This window comes from Brassica napus, chromosome C1 (assembly GCF_020379485.1).
Source record: "Brassica napus cultivar Da-Ae chromosome C1, Da-Ae, whole genome shotgun sequence".
Classification (NCBI taxonomy): domain Eukaryota; kingdom Viridiplantae; phylum Streptophyta; class Magnoliopsida; order Brassicales; family Brassicaceae; genus Brassica; species Brassica napus.
In genome coordinates, this window is record NC_063444.1 from 20,573,961 (window position 1) to 20,598,700 (window position 24,740).

Here is a 24,740-nt window from a genome sequence, read left to right on the forward strand (position 1 = left end):
GTAACTTATGAAATAGCAATGTTAGTCAATGTTAATATAATGATTTTTAACGTTAAAACTCTTCAAGAAAAAAATTAAAACCCCGAAACTAAGTATTTAGTGAATTAAACCTTCTGTTTACAATGCCGATCATAATTACCACTACTACCGGTAAATTTTTAGTTTATGGGTTTTTATATTAAATAAACATAGTTGAGAAGTTTTTAAAGATCTTAAAAATTCAAAAATATGTAAAAATATAAATCTAACAATCGGTAACTTAAATTTTCAAAATTAGCATTTTAAAAGTTTATTCAAATAGATGAGTGTGATTTATTTTGAAATAAACATTTATGTATAAATTAAAATAAATAAAAAACAGAAAATATAATAAAAATTATATAAAGACTTGCCGATAGTAGTGGTTCTTTAATTTGCCGACACTAGAGATAAACTAATTATTAAACATTGTAACAAACATTTTCAAAATGAGTACTTCAAATAAATAATGTTGCATAGATGAGATATATTTATTTTAAAATTCATATTATATGTGGGAGCTAACACCCGCAATTAAAATTTTAATGTAAATATAGCTTAGTCTGACTAAACCTTACTCTATTCACATTAAAATTATTATTGCAAGTTTTAGCTCCCTCATATAATATGAATTTTTAAATAAATATATTTTATCGATTCACATAATTTATTTAAAGTGCTAGTTTTGAAAATGTTAGTTACTAATTTTTTTAGATAATTAGTTTATTTCTAGTGTCGGTCAAAAGAACTACTACTACTAGTAAATCTTTAGATCATTTTTATTAAATTTTCTGGTCTTTTACATTTTCAATTTATACATTGAAAATGTTGATTTTAAAACAAGTCAAACTCATCTATTTGCATTAATTTTTTAAAAATGCTAATTTTGAAATTTCTTAAGTTACTAATTTCAGTTAATGTTATTATATTTTTATAATTTTGAATTTTTTTAAACATTTTTAGATCTTTAATGGTAAAACCCCTCAACTATGTTTATTTCATGTAAAAATCCCTAAACTAAAGATTTACCGATAGTATTGGTAATTATGACCGACACTATAGACAGAGGGTATAATCATTAAATAACGTTAATTTGGGGGTTATTTCACTAAATACTTAGTTTAGGGGTTTTTACCCAAAATAAAACTTAGGTGAAAGGTTTTTAACGTTAAAAATTCTTAATATAAACATTTAACTATATCGATGTTTTTTAATTAAAATTATTTACAAATACGGAATTTCAAATGTAAATTATAATTATCTAACGATATGATTTTTATATATTTGTTAATAAACGTTCAATAAACAATAGTAAATTTTTATAAAATTATTATTCTCAAAAAATTATAAATATTATTTTCATATAAACAATAAAAAAATCTAAATAAAAATATATTCGTCAAATTATATGTCATATACAATCGTTTGGTTTGTCCTTTGAACTGATTCTGGCTAAATTTGAAGAAAATCAGTGAGTATTTGGTTCACATTCTGTTTGTGTAAGTCTTTTATTTAGTTTATTGTTAATTAAGTTGGGCTAACATGTTTTTTTTTTACTAAATGTTAAAATTGTTGTATAACAGAAGTAGTTTAAAAAGGTTCGACAGTGAGTCAGTGATCAGTGAGTTGTGTTGGTTTTCTTGCTTCACTTTCTTTGATTGTTCAAATCCGTGAGTGTCTGTGACTTTGTGAGTTGAATCTATGAGTAAATGCATTAATTTACTATAATTTAATACCTTCTCAATTTTAATCATTTTTCTCTCGCAAATCAAAATGGTTTATTGTAATGTTGGTTTGGGATGCTAATAAAATGTAGCCAAAATATATGTAAATTCTGATTCAACTTGTTATCTTTTTTTATTCGAACCGAAATTTGAATATCCATAATTTTACGAAGCAAAACAAATACTAATATGCAATATCTGTAATAAACAAAATAATTAACAAATACTAAAATTTTTAGGAACATATGTCCTATATGATCTGTTATATACATATATATACATATATTTAAATACTTTGCAATATATACATATAATTATAATATATTTTGCAAATTTTACAATATTTTATTACTAAATTGATTATTTTAGTTATTAGAGTTTTAAAAAAAAAAAAATTTTAAATAAAATATTACTATTTATATTTTTTATTTTTTTATTCTTTTTATTTTTATTTCATTTGTAAGGATCGAATCAAATATCCAACTAAAAATATAAAAGAAATAAATATATGGACATCAAATATCCATGTCAATGCATAGAGGAGCAAATCGGATAATTAATTATTCGGACGAAACATATCAGATAACGAATACTTACAAAAACCTAAATATTTGAGTCATGTCTACCTCTAAGAGAAACCTTAATGGTAAGATACTCACTAAGTATCTTACTAATATAATATTATTATTTTAAGTAAAAATTAAGTTAAGAAACTATACTAAATTTTTCAGTTCCAATGGTAAGATATCCATTAAGTTTCTTATCATTATAATAATATTTTTATTTTATTTTATTTAGCAATTTAGTTTAGGACAAATATTTTAAAAATTTATCTTAAACTAAAATATAATAAAAGAGTTATAATATTTTAAATAACACAAACAAACATAAATTACAACAACTTATAAAAACAAAACCTAAAAAACGAAAAGAAAGAGATACACAATGTTATGAGATGTGATAATCTAAATATAAAGGCTATACATAGAGAAAAAATTAATAATTACACATAATTATTTTTATATCTCAAATCTTAGTAACATTTTTTAATTTTTTAATTTATAGTTTTTAGTACTATTATATTAATTAAAAACATATTATACTATATTATTGTATTAAACTTCAATCATTTCAATGTAAATTAGTATTACTATATAATTTTAATCTATGAATAATGGATCTTGTTACATATAGATAATTTATTTTAAGATATAAAAAATGTAAAAATATTTTTAATATGATATAAAGTATATATCTAAAGTTTAAAGTGTAGATGATTTTATTTTGTTAATAGTAATGTTGATCAACTACAAAGTGAAATGTGTCATGTTCGTAAGATTTTAAAAGGGTTCTAAACCTCTCTTCTTCTTCTTTTTTTTTTTTTTTTTTGAAATTCTAAACCTCTCTTCTGCAAGGATCGATTCTAACACCATTCATTTTATTTTAAAAAAAACACTATTTATTTGCTTAGAAATTCCCTTACATGGTTGGAGTTGCTCTAATAAAATGTACTGTTTAAAATAGTGTTGGGGACCTTAGCGTTCGTAAATCGTAGTTATATGTAGGTCTGGGCACGGATCGGATATCCGGGTTTTCGAAGGTATTTGTGATTTGCTTCGTATGTCACGGATATCTAATTTTACGATTTGCTCTGCTTCAGAAAAATACGGATATTCGAAAAAATGGATATCCAAAAAATAAATAGATATTTGCGGATATTTACGAATACTTACGGATATCTTATATGTTTTGATCTATACAAATAACCTTAAAAAGTTTATACAAATTTGTTTTGTAAAATAATTTTTTGCATGATATATATGATAAAAATTAAAAGAAGGTAAATCTACATATTTTGTAAAAATTTTGAACTTAGTTAACAATTATAATAACACAAAACTTAAGAAACAAATTATAATTTTCATAAATGTTTTATCTTCCTTTTATGTAATACTTTTATATTAGTAATAATGTGAATAGAATTTATCAAATTATATATTAGAATAATAATTATTTAATTTTATACATTAAAAACTTTAAATATAATCAAGATATACATATATTTATATGTATTTATATATTATCGGATCGGATCGGATATCCGCTTCCCAAAAATTTAATATTTGTGATTTGCTTCAATTTTAACGGATATTGATTTTTAGTATTTGCTTTTCTTCGAAAGTTTACGGATATCCGAAATTTTCGGATCGAATCGAAACGAATAATGAATTGAATCAAATTTAACGGATAAAATGTCCGTCATAGTAAATATGCATCATATCTTGGAAATCAATGTCGAGCTAAGGAAAAAAAAATTAAGGAGAAATTTACTCTCAGAGACACATTTCAAATTATGAATTACTCTCATAGACACTTTGGCCCAAGTAGACACTTTCTCTTAGTAAATTGTCATAACTACCCCTTATCTATGTAAAGAGTAACTATTGGATAAGTGTCTAACTAGATCGTAAAACCAAGAAACTGAACCAACCGATTTTCTCATCTTCATTATAACGATTAGAAAACTAGTGAGGAAAATAAAAAAATTCGAAATATAATGAAATCTTTTTCACTTTTGTAAGACAAATCCCCTTTTCAAAAATCGATTACCCCCCAGACATGAACCCTAATTTTGGCTCTTCACCAACTTCTACTAAAACCACAGATCGATCTGAACCCTAATCCACTTTCTCAAATTCGACATCTCCATCGTGGCGTCTTTGGTGAAGCGTCGGAACCGTCACTTTGTTCAAGCTTTCTGTCTCCACCTCTAGCTTTTGTTCGATCTGAAACTTTTCCGCCAGCTCTTCATACTCGACCATTGGTGAGTCACACCATGAATTCAGAAACTCCAATCCATTCTCAATCATGACTCTCTGTTCCTAATTTCATAAATATATCTAACAGATTCATATATGAAAAGTTAATTTCTTGTCTGATTTTTTATCTTGGTTCATGAGGGTAAAAAAAGTGGTGGAGGTGGCTACTCGAGAGGAGGAGGTGGTGGTGGATGTCGTTGTGGTGGTTGTGGATACAGAGGTGGAGACGTGAGGATGAAGAGCTGGTGGTGATTATGGATGCCGTGATGGTGGATGCTATGGTGGTGGATGTTGATACGGAGGTGGAAGACGTGAGGAGGAGGATGTGGTGGTGATGCCGTGGCTGTGGATACTGTTGTGGTGGATGTGGATACGGAGGTGGAAGATGCGAGGAGTAGGAAGTGGTGGTGGATGCCGTGTTGGTGGATGTTGTGGTGGTGGATGTGAATATGAGGTGGAAGACATGAGGAGGAGAAGGTGGTGGTAGATACGGTATCCACAGAAAATTTTGTAACATTTTCATGTCCACCAATTTGTTTGTCCACATATATAGTATCCACAAATTGTCTACGAGAAACCTTGTCCAAAAGAATTCGTCCACAAAAACTCGTCCACAAACGTCCACAAATCAACACATCTTCGGATCGTTGGATGTGCTTTCTTCAAAATGATCTGACGTCCACGATATATTCTCATAAACTCATATATCTAACTTTTTGTTTTATTGCTTTATCTTTTATTGCAATTACAAGGTAACTGGTTCTTTTTCGGTTTGCTTCCTTAAAATAAGCATCTTTCTCTTTAGTAATAGCCAAGGTCATTTCTATCTCAATAAAGATAGCTGGCACGAAAAAGTGTGTCAAAATTGCTTTGTGTCTTATAGAGTAAACAAAACTCACAATGTGTCCTTTTACGTAAGTCTCTCAAAATTAAGATGATGATGATTATGCAAATGTCAATTCGGTGCAACACATGTCGTCTGTTTTTGGGTCAGTGAAATCCAGTTGACTCACCTCGATCTTGATTTTATTTTATGTAGGGTGAAACCTGTCGTTTTAGGATAAATAAATGTCTGGACTATAATAAATTTTAGAATTTAGGCCTTGGAATTTCTTCAAAAAATAATAGTCCATCTATTTTAATTACGTGTTCAAAAAAAAAAAGTAGTTTTAATTAAAAATACTAATATTAAAAACTTGTTACTGTTTAAAAATTCAATTTATTATAAAAAAGCATACATAATTAATTTTCAGTAAATAAAAAAATTAAATTAAAAAATTAAATTATTTATATTTTAAAAAGTTTTAAAAATATTTATATTATGAAACAGAAAGAATATTAATATTTTCCGAATACATGACATGACATGGACTATACATATAAAACCATTATTTAAAATATTATATACGCGTGGATCAGTATAATTGTTCTAAAACTCGGCCGCGGAGACGTTTAATCGGCCGATTACACGTGATTCGGTTAGGCACCGTGGCGAAATGGGCCACTTCGATTGCATTACGCGGTGAGCCGAGTAACGAGCATGGACTGTGTAGATTTATAAAACTCGGCCGCGTAATGGACAAAATCGCTTGGTTAAAATCGGTTATTCCACGGTGAATCTTCGTTTCATAAGCAGTGATAGTTAACGGAGGCTGACAAAGCATTTTTGGTGAAAGGACTGGCCTGAAACAAAAGCTTTTTTTCTTTGCCCGTAATTAGGTTTATGTGTTTTAACATAAGAACAAGATTCAGTCAAAATAAAATCACTAGAAAATACAGAAAAAGAAGAAGGTGACTCTAGTCATAAAGTTATGGTTGAAGCGTGTGGTGTCAGTAGCTACGTAACACGTGACAATTGTTTCATGTAAATTTGCATATTGATCCCGATAAAGTATTTATTGTTAAGTATTTGATCCCATTATTTCAGTTATGGAAGTGTTCCAACAACTTTTTTTCTCCTATATGTGATTTGTTTTTATATTTTGTACTACTAAATTTGAATTGTAAATAACATAATTGTATTGTTGTGAAAAAATTTGGTATGTATTTACAAATCTATAATTTCAATACCAAGAATATTTTGTATTATACATATAAATATGGTATTATACATATAAAAGTATAAAAAATCTTTTTTGCGTAGTCCCCGATTTTTTCTGTTTTTTTAATAAATCGCTAGGTCCTAATGTACCATAGGCGTAGCGCCTAGCGAATTTCCTAACAAGGACTGTATATGTACTATACATATGTATAATTTGTTGGATATAAAAAAAAGTGGGATATGGCACGGAGGAAAAGTCGGAACGAGTTGGCCGAAAGGATGGCAGCACTATTTCAGAATGGACCAAATCGGTCGATCACGCAATCCGAATTGCATTGGGGATTTAGCTTCACCAACTCTACAAAACTAGACCAAAGTCATAAAAAACAAGATGAGGTTAGACCATGATTATCACCTGCACGTTTTTATAGGCTCAAAATTATTAATATTTTTTTTTTGGGCTGATTAAAAAAAAAAAATTAAAATGCGCACCAATCGCAGACCGCCACGTGCCAGTCAGACCCGCGAACAGTGCAAAAAATATACCAAAGTCGATCTTTATTTCATCTCTTCTATTACCGTTTTTAACACAAAAAATGAGTCACACCACTTAAAACCCCCTCTCGTAAGTGGCGATAATCCTTTTCTTACAAATCCCATTCTTCCCCATAATAAATACTAGGGGCATTGCCTCCGCGCAAGCGCGGGGTTGTGGACAAAGTTTTTGTTTCATCTCAATATTTGTTAGGGTTATTGTAGTTGTGAATTTTGCGTTTTGAGTTGTTTTTCAAGTCTTTTTATTGTTATAGGGTTGGAGTTGTGATGATGAATTGTGTATGCATTGTTCTCCATTTATGAAGTACTAAACTGTATTAGTAATGTGATTGATATAGTTTGTGGTGTTGTTTGCTGTGTCACTGAGACTTATTGTTTGTTTGTATTTTTAATTTGTTTCTTGTACTATTAAGAGTACATAAATTATATTAAAGTTGTTGAGAGTACATTTTCTTTCTGAATATTTTTTTCTCCAGTTTAGTTGTGTAAGTTTTGTGTATTAATTAATAATTTTTATTATCCTTATTATGTTTGTTATATGTTTCTTTTTTATTTTTAAACTTGTTGCTCTTACTGAACTTTTAAAACAAATACATGAATTGTAGAAATAACTATAAAATGAGTGACAGTTCTGAGTATTTGGGCATTAATGAGTTTTAAACGAATTTATGTATTTCTCATAAGAAGACAATAACATTGACCTGTTGACATTGGACATGTAAGCTGTTTTTATAAGACAAGAGGAGTGAGCAGGTGGAGATGTTGTTGCCGCTTTTGTGTCTGTCGGGATTTTATCTTGTATCTTCTGGTTTGGTTGTGTTTGTTTCTCTTTTATTTGATGGGTAATATGTAAACAAAAATCATTGTTAGTTGTATTTATCAGAGTTCGTAATCTACTCTACTTTTTTGTTTAGGTAATTTCACTGATCTTGGTTGTCGTCTTCGTATTCTTCTTTGCGAAAGTAAGTTTGTAAATTGTTAAATAGTTGGCCGTGTAGTTTGTATTTGTTTAGCTAACTCGATGTATGTCTCGTTGAGTTTTAGTTGAGGTGATTGATTTGGTATATTTGTTTTGAAGTTTATTTCTAAGATTAGATAAAAAAGAGAGGTGATCATTAATGATTTGTCCTTTTTGGAATTATAATTTTTGGTGTTTTGATTGTTTGGGATGTTGTGGTTTCTTTTAAGCTGTAAAATAAAGGTTTGTGTAAATTAGTTTGATAAGTAAAGGATATAAATAGACGACCACATATTTTGGGTAGAAAATATTTTTGATTATTGATGTTAGCACAATATAGATAATAATATAAAGGGAATTGTGTGTTGATTGTTTCTTACGGATCAATGAGGAGACGGATAACGACTCGGGTTGTTTCTTTGGTAAGGTCAGAGCCCTGGACAGAACGGATTTGCCCAACCACATCTGCGAGTTTAAATATTAGTTATGATATCGAAACATAATATAAACTCAGATGCAATATGATAATATACCTGGGAGTTCTAGGTTTGTGTTCGCAATCACTTGGAAATTGTCAAACAATCTAATTATGACTGGAGATTGATCTTAGGAGCATCTGTGATGACTTCATCAATAATAGTTGGTGAGATGAAACGAATGAGGAATGCATGATCAGTTATCTTTTACATGCTTGAGCACCTATCAACCTCAATACGATCGACTTACACAATGGAACCGGCTTTCAAAGATGGCATGTAATGATTAGGACGTCCGGTGGGAATAAACTCATGAATCACAGAATCTGCAAATAATATTATTCAACAAAAAATCAGGAAATCAATTAAAAATAATCTATATTATTTTCCTTCCCTAGGCCCGGCCCACAGAAAAAGCTGAAGAAGCAAGGGTTTCCGACCTTCATAAATATATATTAGTTTCGGCCATTAATGTACAAAGTATCCTTTAGTTTACTGGTATAAATGTTGGTGTTTATATCTCAATAACCCGGGTTCGAGCCATAGACTTGACACTTTTTCAGACTTTTTAAAAGTGGGACTCACAAAATGTTGACGTGGCGCGTTGAGGAGAAAGCAAAAACTCAATCATTATAATATAGATTATTTGACATTCCAATCCATAGTAGGTGCATGATATATATATATATATATATATAATATATATATATATATAAAGCTTACTCAAAATTATTGTGAAATGTCTCTCTCTCTCTCCATATATACGTAATACGTATATATATTATTGTGTGAGTGTATGACATATCGTGTGTAGAAGTGTATACATACATTGTGCATGCAATAAAAGGACATGTATATATCAACGTAAGAGCATCCCCATTAGTGAACCCTCTCTTAGGGTTCATAGGATTTTTTTTAATATATTTCTCGTGGAGCCATGAATAGTAATGAACCTTTATCTATTTTGCTCTTCCATTAGTGAATCTGAAGATGATGTTCTTAGGAATTTAAAAAATTAATTTTAATATTTTTTAAAAATATTTATTCAATACAATGAGAATTCATGAACATACAAATATTATTCATCTAGATTACCAAACTTTTGCCATATATTTTCAGCTAAATCAGCTTTTAAACGATCATGTATTTGTTGATCCCGAATTTGATTGCGAATGGGAAGCATATTACTGATATAGGATGGGATGTCCGTAGAGTACGAGAAATCAACCTGGGAACTTCTGCTTGACTCTCCTGCTACGAAGTCAGATGTATCATACAGAGTGTATCTGTGTCGTTCGTTCTCTACTATCATATTGTGCAGTATGATAGAAATTCTCATAATCCTTCCTATCTTTTCCTTGTCCCATAGTCGAGCTGGGTTTTTAACTATTGCAAACCTCGATTGCAATACTCCAAAAGCACGTTCGACATATTTTCTGACGGATTCTTGACGTTCAGCAAATAGCTCTGCTTTAGGACCTTGAGGAAGTGGGATGGATTGGATAAATGTTGACCATTTCGGATAGATTCCGTCGGTAAGGTAGTACGGGATACGATAATTGTGGCTGTTGAACTTGAATTTAACTTTAGGAGCTCAACCTTGTAAAATGTCATCAAAACTAGTGACCGATCAAGAACATTAATATCATTGAGGGTACCTGGTAATCCGAAAAATGTGTGCCATATCCAAAGATCATCTGATGCCACAGCCTCGAAGACAATTGTCGGCTTTGCTGAACCACGCGTGTACTGCCCTCTCCAAGCCGTTAGGCAGTTTTTCCACTCCCAATGCATACAGTCGATGCTGCCTATCATCCCTGGAAACCCGCGTACCTCTCCAACATCGAGTAATCGTTGAAGATCTTCCGGTGTAGGTCTCCTTAGATACTCATCTCCAAACAATTGTATTATCCCATTAGTGAAATTTTCCAAACATAAAAGTGCAGTACTCTCACCAAGTCGGAGATATTCATCATATGTATCTCCCGATTGACCATATGCCATCATACGTATAGCTGCTGTACACTTTTGAAGTTCCAAATAGCCCGTACCTTCCCTGAGCATTTCTTCGTTGCTTAAAGTATGGAACATCATTACTTAGGTGATCGACAATGCGAAGGAACAACGGCTTATTCATTCGAAAACGCCGCCTAAACATTTGCGGTGGGTATGTAGGATTTTCCCTGAAATAGTCGTTCCAAAGTATATTGTGACCTTGTTCCCGATCTCTTTCGATATAAGCTCGTCTCCTCGGCTTGTTGGCTTGAACATCAACTATTGAGTCGAAGGTGGAATCAATTTCCTGGTCGAACATTTCGTCGAAAGCTTCGTTTAACATTTCATCTACGCCACTAGACGATGAGGAAGACATCGTTTTTTTTTTTTGGAAATTTGGTTAAGTGGTTTTGAAATAAAGGCAGAGGTTTGGAAATTTGGTTAACTGGTTTGGAAAAAGTTTTAAAAGAAGAAGTTGACTGGTTTTGAAGTTGAAAATAAAGGTAGAGATAGACAATTTTAAAAAGAAGTTGAGAGACAATTCGTTTTAGTGGTTTGAAGAAGTAGAGAGACACTTTTAAAAAGTTGAGTTTGTTTTTCATTTGAGAAATAAAGAGAGACATAGTTTATATAGATATAGTGCATTAGTACAAGTTTTTAAAAAAGAAGAAGTCGACATATTTTTACATAACCCGTGATTGAAAATAGAAGTGTAGATACAAAAGTCTACACTTTCCCGTGAAACAAACAGAGAGAAAGAAGTTGCCGTGAACCCGTGACCTGCAGTACAACCCGTGACCTGGAAATCCAAAACAGAAGAGCGCAGTATACCCGTGACCTGCAAGACAAAACAAGGAAGAAAACAATTTATATCAGAATCGTGAAAAGCAAACTAAACAGAACACAAGCAACTAAACTAAACAAGCAACTAAACATGATCGTAAAGGTAGCAAGCAATTGACCAAATTCTCTACAAAATTGTCTACTGAACAAACAAATAAACAGAGAAAGCAAACAATTTGTCTACAAAACTGACCAGATCATAGCATTTCAGAAACGAGTTTGTTCTTCAGAGACACTTCTATATCAGAGAGTGTATCTTTTCGGGCAAGGAGACGATCAAGAAGTTTTTGTTTGCCTATGTTCTCTTTCACAACAAGCATGCTGTGTAGTTGATCAAAAGCTGTTTCTTTCCCATGCTTCTTGCGTTTGACTGTTTTGCAAGCCTTAACACCAGGAGGCCTAACCTCTTCCTCGTCAGGCACCATCCCCGCAGCTTCCTTCCTTTTGTCCTTTACACCATCTCTGGACAGACAGTTTGATCTCCATTTCTGATCAAACCTAAGTTCCCTCCACGCATGTTCAAGGCTGAACTTAGCCTGGTAGTCATTTAAGAAGATGTCATGGGCAGCCTTCATGACATCATTCTCATTTTGGCCACTAGCTTGCTCCTTCAAAGCGGCCTCATAGCTTCCCACAAACTTGCACACCTGCTCATTCAGTCTTCCCCACCTCTGCTTACATTGAGTTCACTCTCTAGGAGCTACGCCACTGAGCTGAGGGATTGAATTGAAATACTTCTCTATTCTCTTCCAAAACGCTCCAGCCTTCTGCTCATTACTCACTATGGGATCCTTGCTGGTGTTCAACCAAGCACTGATGAGAAGAATGTCTTCTTTTGGTGTCTGCTTTCTCCTTTCCACCGGTTTAGGATCTTCGGATCTCTGGATACTAAACCTAGGAACCTCAGAAGACTCTACGTCTATTGGTTGACAGCTCTGGGAATTTAATAGGTTAACAAACCCGGGAGAGTTTAGGGAAAAATGATTCATTTTGGTTTTGGTCTGTGTTTTAAAGTAGGTTTGTATTTTCAGAAGTGGATTTGCTATGTTTTTAAACTAGTTTTTAAGTTGACAGGAGAGAACAATGAAACAAACTCTAACTACCAAACATTCATTATAGTTAAGTACACAACAACTAGTTCACATAAAGCATTCATTACACATCAAATCAGTTGAAAAACGCGAACATTCATCACATCAACCAACCAACACGGAATTAATGAAAGTTATTTAACAGAAATTAAGTTCTATTCCAGTCTAAGTTAGAACTAGTTCTACTTCAGTTTAGTTTCGTCTAGCTTTTAAAAATTTTTAGTTCTAGTTCTACTTCAGTTTAGATTCATCTAGCTTTTAAAAAAAAATTAGTTCTAGTTCTAGTTTAGTTTAGTTTCGTCTAGCTTTTTTAAAATTTAAGTTCTAGTTCAGTCACAGCAACCACCCAACACATAACAACCAAATTTAAGTTCTAGTTAAGTTCTAGTTCTTACCATTGGTTTTCATTCGAAGCAGACCTTCTCCAAGTCAGCGACCTGCACAGTGAGGTTATCAACCTGCCCACTGAGGATTGTGACATGTTCCTAGACATGAAAACATCAATGAAACTGTTAGTGACTTAATAAGCAAATGAACACATCAATGAAACTATACAAAATATTTACTACGTTAATATTCAAATATGAGACAGTGAAAAGTAGACTTCACTAACCTCCAGTATCTCAATCTGTTTATTGAGATTCGGCACCCCCGTGATCACCTGCTCAGCCTCCTCCACCCGCTTAGTCAGGCGTTTGATCACCTGCTCAGCCTCCTCCACCCGCTTAGTGAGGTGTTTGTTCTCCTCATGGACACCAATCACCCAAGGCTGACGATAATGTAACCCATCAGCCTTGTTTACAACATAAACACAAATAAGAATCGCGTCTGTGCAACATAATTTATACAAATTTGGCAATTGAGACTTATACCTCGTAGTTTTTGCAGGTGAAGAAGCGCTTCCCAGGAAGAGTGTCGTACTCCTCGTTCCCCCGAACCTCGTCAATCATTCTCCCACCGCACGCACACCTTCTCGGAATCCCGTATTCTGAATCGGCCACGTATCCTAGCATGTTGATGTACTCCTTTTGCCTCTTTGTCTCTCTTCTCTCTTCTGCGGGATCCATCTGTACCAGAAAACAAAATGATTAGAACATAATGACGAAACAATATGATGAAACGAAATCCCCAAATCGATTTAGAACCCTAACTCGAAACCCCCAAATCGATTTCGAATCCCCGATAAACGAACCCTAAATCGAACCCACATGACGCTTTACAACCATTAATCGAAACCCCCAAGACGATTTAGAACCCTAACTCCAAACCCCCAAATCGATTACGAACCCTAACTCGAAACCCCCAAATCGATTACAAACCCTAACTCGAAACCCCCAAATCGATTTTGAATCCCCGATAAACGAACCCTAAATCGAACCCACTTGACGCTTTAGAACCATAAAACGAACCCCCAAATCGAATTCGGAACCCAGAAATCGCTTTCGAGCCCAAAAATCGATTCAATTTAACCATGAATCAACGCGGTTCTGACCTGAGATCGTGGAGGAGACAGTCCGTCGTCGATTAGATGAGAGAAGCTCCGGCAGTAGGCGTCGCACGAGATATCGCCTCCGAGAGCGAGAGAGAAAAGTTTTTCGGGAGAGAAGAGAAAATGAATAATCTCACGCCCAACCCTAATTTCGTCGTTGTCAACGCGAAAAGGCGTGGTGGCCATTGGGGGTTTGACACGTGGTTTGACCCTGTATCATACGGGTTCACTCCTAAGACCCGGGTCGCCGAAATAAACCCATTTTTAAATTTCTTTTGGTTTTTCGGGCCTAAACCCGAGCCCATGAACCCTTTTACAACCTCTAATAGGGATGCCCTAAGGGTTACATTACATGAACTTGTGGGCGTGGCTATTTTTGTATGGACAATAAAGATGCATAAAAACTTCCCTTTTCAAAGTAATTAATAGCTTTACTTAATTTTCATACGGAATAAAAACATAGTACATTATACTCTTACAAAATGAATTAACTCATGAAATTCAATTACAGGTTAGAATTGGTTCATTTTAACTAAAAACAAATAATATATTTTCCAATAAAATTAAATTCTTTTTTTGAAATTTGTGTGACAAATACACTCGGATCATTAAACAACACTTTTTGAAACCAAAGTGATTTTATCATTGAACACTTTATACGTCCGTCACACATTAAAAAAATAATTGTAGATTTAAACTTTTTTTTTTTACTATTTTAGTAATCAAAGGACCGATGGACGGGATTGGGGAATGGGTAATAGGGTTAAACAAGGTACATTAAGAAATAAGAACGCACCCTCATGTCACATCTCTACCTGTCGCTCGTCTAACATACAATTTCCATCTAGTCATCTTCTCTGATTCTATCACATGTCAATTATTTTATGTCAATTAAGTAACGAACCAATTAAATAATACAAATTGAAATCATTAAATGCTTTGGATGGGCAACGCAGACCATATAATAGTCGCCATAACTGAAACATTGGTTGAGGAAATTAAATGATAAAGCTAGTATATGCAACATATATAACGAAATTTTCTATTGGTTTGGTTAGAAGAAGACACAGAATGGTGACATAAAGATGAGAAACATTATCTCCGGATTCTAAGGTTACGTGTTACGCAATCAAGAAACATACACATTAATGAAACAAAGATTCAGCCGTTCAGGCAACATTTAAATAACACTATATCCTCACACAATCATTATAATAAGATGATGATATTATTTGAATTAAATTTCCCTTTTAAAACCCTAGAATTGCAACGACTTTGAGTGTCAAGAAGCATAAACAGATCCACTTTCCTCCTAATTCCCCCCCCCCCCCTCTCTTTAACATCTTTATGTAGTATGGAACCAACAATTCATGACTTGTAAAACCCTAATTCTATTCTAAGAATTCAAAAGAGTTATTCTGCATTATGTCAGATTAACATCATGACCTTGGGTTAGGAAAGAACTGTGTACCGGGCATGAAAGTGTTAATCGGAGTTGGATAAAGAGAGGATGGATCATTGTAAGCCGCCGCGGAGGAGCTGCCTATACGACCGGCGTTTGGAGTGGAGGAAGAAGCCGTTGCGACCGTCATAGATCCAGCTGTTATGAGATTCAGCTGGTGTCCTCCTCCGCCACCAGAAGAGCTCTCACCCGTGGCGATTGCGTTGTAGCCGCCGCTACTTCCAGGACCCTTGTCGTAGAGAACGCCTTTAAAGATGTGACCACCGATGCTTACGGCTGTTTGGTAAGCAAGCTCTTCTTCTCCATCTTCCACTGAGCTCACTCGCACGCATCTAAACACTGCCGGTGAGTTCACCTCCGCCGGGAAATCTCCAACCTCTAAACCTAGATTTTTATTAAAGACAAAGTAACAGTGTTTTCTCAGAGATTAATCAGATGTTTGGTTATATACTTATATATAATAAAACGTTAATATTCATTTATTCTTCGAATATACAGGCCACTGAAAAGAAGGTGCAGAGAATTAGAGAAAGAACACAGACTTTAAGATCGATGAGAACAGCTTGTTCCTGTCAATCTAAAATAGTCAGAGTTTACTCCAAAACAGTACTTTCACAAAAACAAAACTATATCACAAATATGAAATATATATATATATATATATACACACAGATATACGTATAAAAAAACTCATTTTATAAAACTGATAAACAAAATAGGGTTTTATTTGGATCTTTTAGGCTGATCCGAATCGTTACTTAACTTTATAAAAATGATTCTTGCATCATTATTTCACGACCTTAAATAATTAACATTACACTGATATATATATAATACCTGAAGCGTTGTGGGTAGGTATGCGAGTGCAGACAAGAGCAGAAGAAGTTGCTGGTAAGTTCTCACGTTGGCGTTTGGGTACGCCGCTGTCACCGCGTGGCTGGTGCGTGCGTGGCTGGTGCGTTTGAGGCTGAACCGTGGCTAGCTGATGTTGTCTCTCACGGCGTTTTGCGGCAGGAACCCACGTGCTCCTCACGTGAGTAGGACAGTCGAAGCCACGGCTCTTGCAGCAAGTTCGACACCTAACGTGAGCACAGTCTTTCTTCGCCTGATTCCCACAGTCTTGACAGCTGGCACCGTTTCCTCCTCCGCCGCTTCCGCCACTCCGCATCATCATGAGCGCCACTGCTCTCCTGGCGGCGGCGTTTGAGGTTTCGCCGGAGATATCGAATTGACTATGGTTGCTTGGTCCGACTCCTAAACCAGCAGCTGAGGAGTAAAGATCTAACCTTTGTTGATGTTGTTGATGCTGGAACATGATTTCTTGCTGATTGTGGTTTTGCCATAGCTCAAGTGTGCCTAAAGCAGCGTTTGAAGAGGAAGGAGCGTTTGCGTTTGTGTTAGGGTTTCTGTACCAGAGCCAAGCCTCTGATACAGGCGGAGGAGGATTCCGGTGTTCTTCTTGGCTGTTTCCTCCCCCTCCGCCTCCTCCTCCACCGCCTAACGAGAAAAACCCGGCCATTCACTCGCAACACGACCACTATCCATATATACTATACCACGCTCTAAAGATCCTCTCTCTTTCTCTCTCTCTCTCTCTCTCTCTCTCTCTCTCTCTCTCTTAATTTTCTCCCTCTAGATCTTCGAGACTATTGAGAGTAAGAGGGTTACTAGGGTTTAGGTAGAAGAATTCATTCTCTGAGTTTGGAGTGTATTGAAGTTGAGTAGCTTTTAAGGGTCAGGTAAAGGCAGAGCTCGTTTGTCGGTACGAGAGAAGAGTGAATATTTAAAAAAAGGGGGAAAAGAGTATTTAAGAAACACACAGAGAGAAAGGGAAAGAAGAAGAGAGATCAGAGAGATGTTTAATCACCTTTCTCGCGCTCTGCAACGCCGCCATAACCTTAATAATCTCTCTCTCTCTCAGTCTCTCCCCTATACACCTCTAATTTAATTCTCTGTCTCCTTCTCTCTCATCTTCTTCTTTCCTTACTTATCAAAAAGAAAAAAAATCTTCTTCTTTCTTTGTTTCCAGATTTTACAAAAAAAAAAACAATTTTTACATTTTTTTTTCTTCTGTTTTAATTGTTTTTAATTTTCTCTCTCACTACCAACTGGCCACACTCGAGAGAACATTCATCTCTAATCGTTCAATTTATAATCGGACGGTTTCTGTTCCCCCCCCCCCCCCCACCCCCCTTTTCTCTTACATTGTGCAGACTGTTATATGTTTTTTTTCTTAGTATGAATGAAATACAGCATATAACTAAAATAAAGGAGTGAACAATACCACTGATACTAATTCATTATGGTAGTACAATTCCATTTTTGATTATCCTAAGATAGTTCTATATTTCGGGACCTAATAATTAGACCTCCTAATCATGTCTTAGAACTGACGCCAAAACTAAAAACCTTGTCAAAAGTCTATAGGTATTTTTTGGTATTTGTGAGATTAACTGTATCAGACCCTTCAAATCAGTTATTTTTTCTTTGTGAGTGAGATAAGAAAAAACATAAACATGTGGATTAAACAAGTCACTACTTTTTTTTATCAACACGAAACTAAGGTAATAAAAAAATCTAACTCAATTCGGCGAGTCAAATAGGAGATACTAAACTAACATCTGTCACAGTTGAAACAAGTCATTACATATTTTAGATTTGTGAGGATTATCCGCACTAATTCCCATAATCTTTTAAAAGACTTTTTTTTTTAATGTTCATTTATTAAGATATTACAATTATGATATGAAAAAGATTATATAGACGATTCGACAACCGATAATACTATCTGACTTATGAGGACCTACGACTAACTGCATCACCTGAGCCGTCCTATGAAGATCCACGTCTGACCAGATTTACTTGCACCATATTGAAGATCCCTTGTAAGTCTTTTTTCCGTAGTCTTCATAATTGTTTAATAAATCGGTTCCTCCGGGACTTGAAATCTGGATTTCCTGTAATCTGCAAGAAATTACATAGTCTGGAATTCAAACCCCAGACCTGGATGTAGAAATCTTTAAACTTTAACTATTAGGTTACGGTGCTTTCACGTGTTTTAAAAAGAGTAGTACTCAATTTAGGTTCAGATTGCACTATGTGGCTTAAATTTAGCGTATAAAGTTATTAATTTGTAGCTGGAAAGCAGATACTTTTGTCCATGTTTATTGTTTCCGAGGAAAGAAAATTACTATGATATACACATTTGTGCATATATGTATTATACTAGTATATGCTAATAATTTTTTTTGGTCAAACACTATGCTACTAATATTTATATTTTCTCAACAAAAAAATTATTTTTACTTGCAAAATTAAAAAAACCACGTAAACACACCCTGCCTTGTAGAGAGACAAACGTACGATTCTTTTTTTTTTTTTTGATCGAAACAAACGTACGATTCTATTGCGGTGCCCTATATCTGTATTGTTTTTGTATAAATATAATGTTCATACAGTTATTATATATATAGACAAACACACACCTCTATGCCCGTGCCGTGAGCATCATGAATCCTAATTAATTAACTAACCATTATAATTATCATAAATCCTTGAATTGCCTGAGAAAAACGGCACGAACAATCATGCGTGTGTATGTTAGTCATGTAAATAAAAGTTAGATCAAAATCTAGAGACGCTAGTATGTATGTTAGTCATGTAAATAAAAGTTAATAAGATGATAAAAGTTAATTAGAGATGGCGACATTTAAAGGATTTTTAGCCAAAAGGATGGAGAGTTGACTAATTGGGAAGGGGTAAATTAGTCATTTCAAGATATTAGATTCTTTTTCCAAAATTCAATTTTGGGTATTGACTATTGAATGAATAGTTTGATTACAGGCTAAAAGCACCACCTCGCCGCCCTAGGACCGCTTCTTGATTTATTTTCAACTCCATTTAAGTTTTCTCAATAATTCAAAGCTAATAATCAATCAATTTATTGTTATACAATCTGATACTGTGGTTTTTTTTGGGTGTAAACTGTGGTTGTTTTACCTCTTGCGTTATGGATTTGTATGTCCCTCGTTTGACCAAAAAAAAAAGTATATGTCCCTCGTATAATTGCGTTATGGATTTTTATATGTCCCTCGTATAGCACAATATATCGAATAAAAGTTAATAAAGGCAGGATTAATTAATTTAAATGGGGTTGTGATCGATACAATACAGTCGCGAGACAATGACCTTTTCCTCTCTCGTAGTCTATTCTTTTTTTTTTTTTTTTTGCTCAAAAAAAAGTTTATTCTTTTTATTTGCTACGCTACAAATCTATTAATATCAAATTATATTATACATCATCATTTCCAAATAATAGTTTCAGGCAGAACTAACACGTTAAATGGTTAACCGAGTTTGAAGTTATAGAATAGATTGATGGAACTGATAAGCCTAGGAGTATGGAGTAGATTTGGACTATCACGAAAATTAGGATGTTATCAAAACATTCATGCGCACAGCGCACGCCCGTGTGTATATTATTATATAAAAATGTGAAGTTATGCATGAATCATGGCAACGTATATTGCTGGTATAAATAAAAAAATTGTGTATATATAGGTTATAATGTGTAGAACATATAATTTGATGGAATTTAATTTAGCATAAGAGATGATAAGACTTTCGCGACCTCCCCCTGCACGAGTTTCTAGTCCAACCTCACTCTTTTTATTTTTCCCATTACATTTTCTATGTATTAATTTATTTTTTTATGAAACGTAAAATCTATACTATTAAAGCAGAATTCCTAATACGATTTCGTCCTTAATTTTTCAGGTTATTTACAATATCGTACACTGACATTTAATTTTAATATATATATTACGTATTTAAACTAACAATAGAATATTCCCTATGATAATTAATGCTTTCCATATTTTGTGAATGATAATAATTCTATTTATTATTTAAATTATACTTTCTATTTAATTTGAATATTATTTTTAATGCATAGTATTATTTAACGATTAAATATGAATATATACATGAAAATTAAAAAAACATTATTAACTATGTCGTTTTGTACATAATAATGATATGCCAATTTTGAGTGTTCAAAAATACCGTAAAACTTTTCATGAAATTAAATTTTAGATCTAAAATAAATATAATACAAACTTATCACAGTTTATTAACAAAAAAGAAACTAATAGTCATATCCATAAAAAAAATTCTATTACCATTGTTTCATTTTCTTCAAATGACATGATACAAATTTCATTAAAGTCTAAATTATTACAAGTTTTTTTCAATTTTATATAATATTAAAAATTATGAACTATTTAATAAAAATATCAAAAAAATATTATTATATATTTTTGGGTTTTCAGCGAATCATAGATTTTTGGATTTTATACAATTTTGAGTTTTTTTACCAAGTTTTATAAGATTTGAAGTAATTTATTAATTAAATTTGAATCGGATAATACACAAATCACCGGATCTATCGGTTTAGCCAAGGTTCTGGATCGGATATGAAAACACTACTTGAAAATCAAATATTATAATATAAAAACTTTTTTAAAACACAAATAGAACAACTTTAAAATTATTTGTTTTCTAATAAAATTATAAATTTAATCAAATTTTATTAAAATGGTAAAAACTACACGCGCTTTAAAAACGCGGGTTAAAATCTAGTTTATTGATTAAAGTAAAAGAATAGACATATTTACAAGACACTAATGAAACCTAAGAGCACTTCCAATGGAGATTTTACCCATTGAAGTTCTAAACTTGCTATATATGTATATTGTAATATATTGTATATGTGTATGTAGTTGTGGAGTCCATTATTTCGTGGAGAACCCCTCCTAAAGTCTCTTAAATCTTTGTTTTAGAACTCCAATGGATAGAACCCCCACAAAATAATGGACACCACAACTACATACACATATACAATATATACATATACATATATGGTAAGTTTAGAACTCCAATGGATAGAACTCCTATTGGAAGTGCTCTAAAATGAAAATAAACAAGGCTAAAAAGAATTTTTTCCTCTATGTATTAAGCCGAGACTTTGAACCATCGTTGCATGAGTACAACATACTTATGATCAGCCTTGTATCGAAGAGATGTAATTATATTGTGCATTGCGTTATCTATGACCTGAACAACTTGATCCACCGTACGGAATCCAGTCTTATGTCTCATCTCATTTCTCTCCTTCTATACATGATAAATGCAACACTGAAACACTATTTTTTGCAGTATCCGGTCCAAATTTGGAGATTATTCATGCTCACAAACTGCAAGGAGATCATCAAGTTTGGGTCTGTTATATTCCCTCAATCTGTTTGCACCTTATTCCGGACCGTAAAAAAGTAGGGACAAGCAAAGATGACATGATCTCGTGTCTCTTCCCGCTCTCCACACAAAATACAACCCTATTGGATGCCCCAAGCTCCCATCGTATCTCCTGTTGACAATCTGTTTCTCACAGCCAACCAAACAATAAAAGATAACCGTGGCACTCCATGTGAAAACTAAACACTCTTACTCCACAAAACTGTGGCCCTCCTCTCTCTGATTTGGTCCCAAGTTCTTGTTGATAAAAAACAAGGTTTATAACGATCATCAGAGTGCTTCTAGAGCACAATATCCCCACCTAAATTGGTATCAGGCACTGGCTCACTCTGATTACGAGCATGGAGCTCATGAAAATGTCGACTTCTATTTTCCCTAACCATCCAACGAGCTTGCGTAGCCGCATCACATACCCGACCATTGCGAGCAACACCAAGATAACATGTACCAACATCACCTGTGATGTCTATAAGCCTCCCCATTCGCGGCCAATCATCAAACCAGAAAAAGTAGTCTTACCATCATTTACTTCAAATCGCAAAAACTGGTATACTTGTGCTCTCAGCTTCAAGAGTTTTCTCCAAACCCAGAAACCTTTCCCATCCACCTTGACATACCAAAAAGAATTATGTCTCAGAAAATATTGTTGAATCCAAGAGACCCATAGAGAACTCGTGTGCGAAAAGATCCTCCATATTAAACTCATTGCAAACACTTTAGATGAATCTCACATCTTCTGAATGCCAAGTCCTCTTTCTTCTCTAAGACAACAAAGATCTTCCCAAGCCACCTTAGCATTATGGGTCTGATTAGGAGATCCAGACCATAAGAAAGCGCTAGACATGCTCTCAATCTCATATAGATAGGCTATAGGGAGAATGAAAGCTTGACTCTAGAAGTTAATCATACTTGAGATAATTGATTTTAATCAGTTGTAATCTACCAGCATAAGTTAAGCACTTGTTCCTCCATGATAACATTCTTCCTCGCACCTTATCTATCAATGGCTCATAGTCTTGTTTCGATAAAGCTTTAATGGTAAGTGGCATACCAATATAGCGTACTGGTAGGCTCCTAACCTTGATCCCTAAGCTTGCTGTTTTAGTAAGAAATGAGGATACATCATGACCCGTAGCAAAGATGGAAGATTTAACTGCGTTTGTGTGAAAACCATAAATGGTATCAAATTTATCCATAACGGTCAGTAATGATCTGACAGAGCCATCTGTAAACACAAGTATATCGTATGCAAAGCTGAGGTGTGTAAGATTCACTTCCCAACACCGAGGATGACAGCCAGACTGTGTGCTCCTGCTGCCTTGTTCAACATCTTTGACAAGACATTGTTCAAAATAACATATTTATAAGGTGATAGAGAACATCCCTGATGAATGTCCCTAGCACTTCTGAAGAATCCTTCCAAGCTACCATTTACAGGCACTGAGAAAGAAGTTGTAAAGATACACACTCTGATCCAAAGAATACACTACGCTAGAAAACCCACTGCCTCCAAGAAAGATGTGGTTAATGACCACTTAACCGTTCTGAACACTTCGGAGATATCGATTTAATCGCAACTCTGTTAGAATTCGTGGTCCTGTGGTACCCATTTTCGAGCTCAGAAGCAAGAAGGACGTTCTCCAGCAGCAACCTCTCTTTGATGAAAGCACTCTGGTTTGATTCAATTGCCTCTGGAAGAATTGTTTTGAGATGAAGAGCCATGAATTTGGAGATGGCCATATACAACAAGTTGCAACAAGCTATTGGCCGGTAATCCTTCATGGTATGCACCTCCTCTGTTTTAGGAATGAGGGAGAGGATCGTACTGTTGATTCCTGGGGGCATAAAACCAAAAAAAGAAGAAGGACCGCACATGGGTGATAAATTCTTCCACAATAATTGGCCAAGCAGCCACAAAGAACTCCTTGGTAAATCCGGCTGGCCCTGAAACATTATCATTAGGCAGTGCTTGTAGGGCAGATATAATTTACTCAGCTTCGATAAGAGCTACAAGACCTGCAGCAGAGCCTACGGAGCATCGATAGGTTTACATTTCCAGTAACATGGGATAAGAATCACCTTCATCACCTTGATCTTGAATTTGGAGGAATTTCTAAAAATGCAGGACCGCCTTTTTCTTTATATCAGAGAGCTTTGTAAGAATGGCTTCATCCTCACTAACCAGACTCTTAATAGTATTTCGAGAGGATCTTGTCTGCATAGCCCGATGAAATAAAAATGTATTGTGATCACCAGCTCATAACCACCTGATACAATACTTTTGACGAAATAAATCTTCCTCAATACTTGCCAATTTATACCACCTATCAGATGCCTCAGCTGCCACAACAAATGTAGCTGAGTTTGGATCCAAAAGTACATGGTTCGGACATCGACGTATTTCCTCAAACGCAAGCTTGGTTTTGTTAGGTAAAATCCCCATAGTGAGTTTTGTTGAGAATTCTCAGGTCACATTTCAGTAGCTTCAACTTGGCATGGAACTTTCCCAAAGCTGATCGAGAGTGATATATAACATGTGTTGAGTCTCATACTCCTTTAACCACTGGCAGAAAATCAGCATGCTCGGTGAAATAGTTGAAAAACGGAAAGGCTTCCTTGTCTCATTGAGGGTGCCTGGTAAGTGACCCACACATCTAGCATGATCGGATATCCCACCTGCTTTAAATCGCGAAGAGGATTGAGAAAAACCCGCATTTATCAAAGCTTGATCCAATTTTTTTCCTATAGAATCCTCATCCCGCTTGTTCCACCATGCAAATAATGCTCATGTAAACTCCATATAAGTGAGGTTACAATTGCCCACAGTATCCTGAAAGGTCTCATTCCTGTCTATGAAGATCATGAGACACCACCACGAGAATGCTCAAGTGAGGACATAGTTGCATTAAAGTCTCCAATAACTATCCAAAGCAGATCGAGATGGTTGTACGCAGCTT

At 34.2% G+C, this 24,740-nt stretch overlaps 2 protein-coding genes across 2 annotated transcripts; both read right to left on the minus strand.

The window, feature by feature from the left end:
* Positions 1-9,551: 9,551 nt before the first annotated feature.
* On the minus strand, positions 9,552-17,624 carry LOC106373366 (protein SHI RELATED SEQUENCE 1-like). The gene is made up of 6 exons (XM_013813547.3): positions 16,309-17,624; positions 15,481-15,855; positions 13,393-13,587; positions 13,134-13,313; positions 12,916-13,005; positions 9,552-11,424 (listed from the first exon to the last, which is right to left on the minus strand). Exons 1-3 carry the CDS (start codon positions 16,988-16,990, stop codon positions 13,463-13,465), a joined length of 1,182 nt encoding a protein of 393 aa, XP_013669001.2. The 5' UTR covers positions 16,991-17,624; the 3' UTR covers positions 9,552-11,424; positions 12,916-13,005; positions 13,134-13,313; positions 13,393-13,462.
* On the minus strand, positions 11,627-12,418 carry LOC106373367 (glutathione S-transferase T3-like). Its single transcript, XM_013813548.1, has 2 exons — positions 12,134-12,418; positions 11,627-12,076 (listed from the first exon to the last, which is right to left on the minus strand). The coding sequence occupies exons 1-2, from the start codon at positions 12,416-12,418 to the stop codon at positions 11,627-11,629; spliced, it is 735 nt and encodes a 244-aa protein (XP_013669002.1).
* Positions 17,625-24,740: the final 7,116 nt, after the last annotated feature.

What these genes read in the sequence shown, in the direction of transcription:
- LOC106373367 (XM_013813548.1), bottom strand. Translation starts at nt 12,418, where the DNA reads ATGAATCATTTTTCCCTAAACTCTCCCGGGTTTGTTAACCTATTAAAT. An exon ending in CAATCCCTCAGCTCAGTGGC is followed by an intron (nt 12,077 to 12,133) that starts GTAGCTCCTAGA and finishes CTGAATGAGCAG; the next exon opens with GTGTGCAAGTTTGTGGGAAG.
- LOC106373366 (XM_013813547.3), bottom strand. Translation starts at nt 16,990, where the DNA reads ATGGCCGGGTTTTTCTCGTTAGGCGGTGGAGGAGGAGGCGGAGGGGGA. An exon ending in ACCTACCCACAACGCTTCAG is followed by an intron (nt 15,856 to 16,308) that starts GTATTATATATA and finishes ATAAAAATCTAG; the next exon opens with GTTTAGAGGTTGGAGATTTC. An exon ending in GATTAACACTTTCATGCCCG is followed by an intron (nt 13,588 to 15,480) that starts GTACACAGTTCT and finishes TTTCTGGTACAG; the next exon opens with ATGGATCCCGCAGAAGAGAG.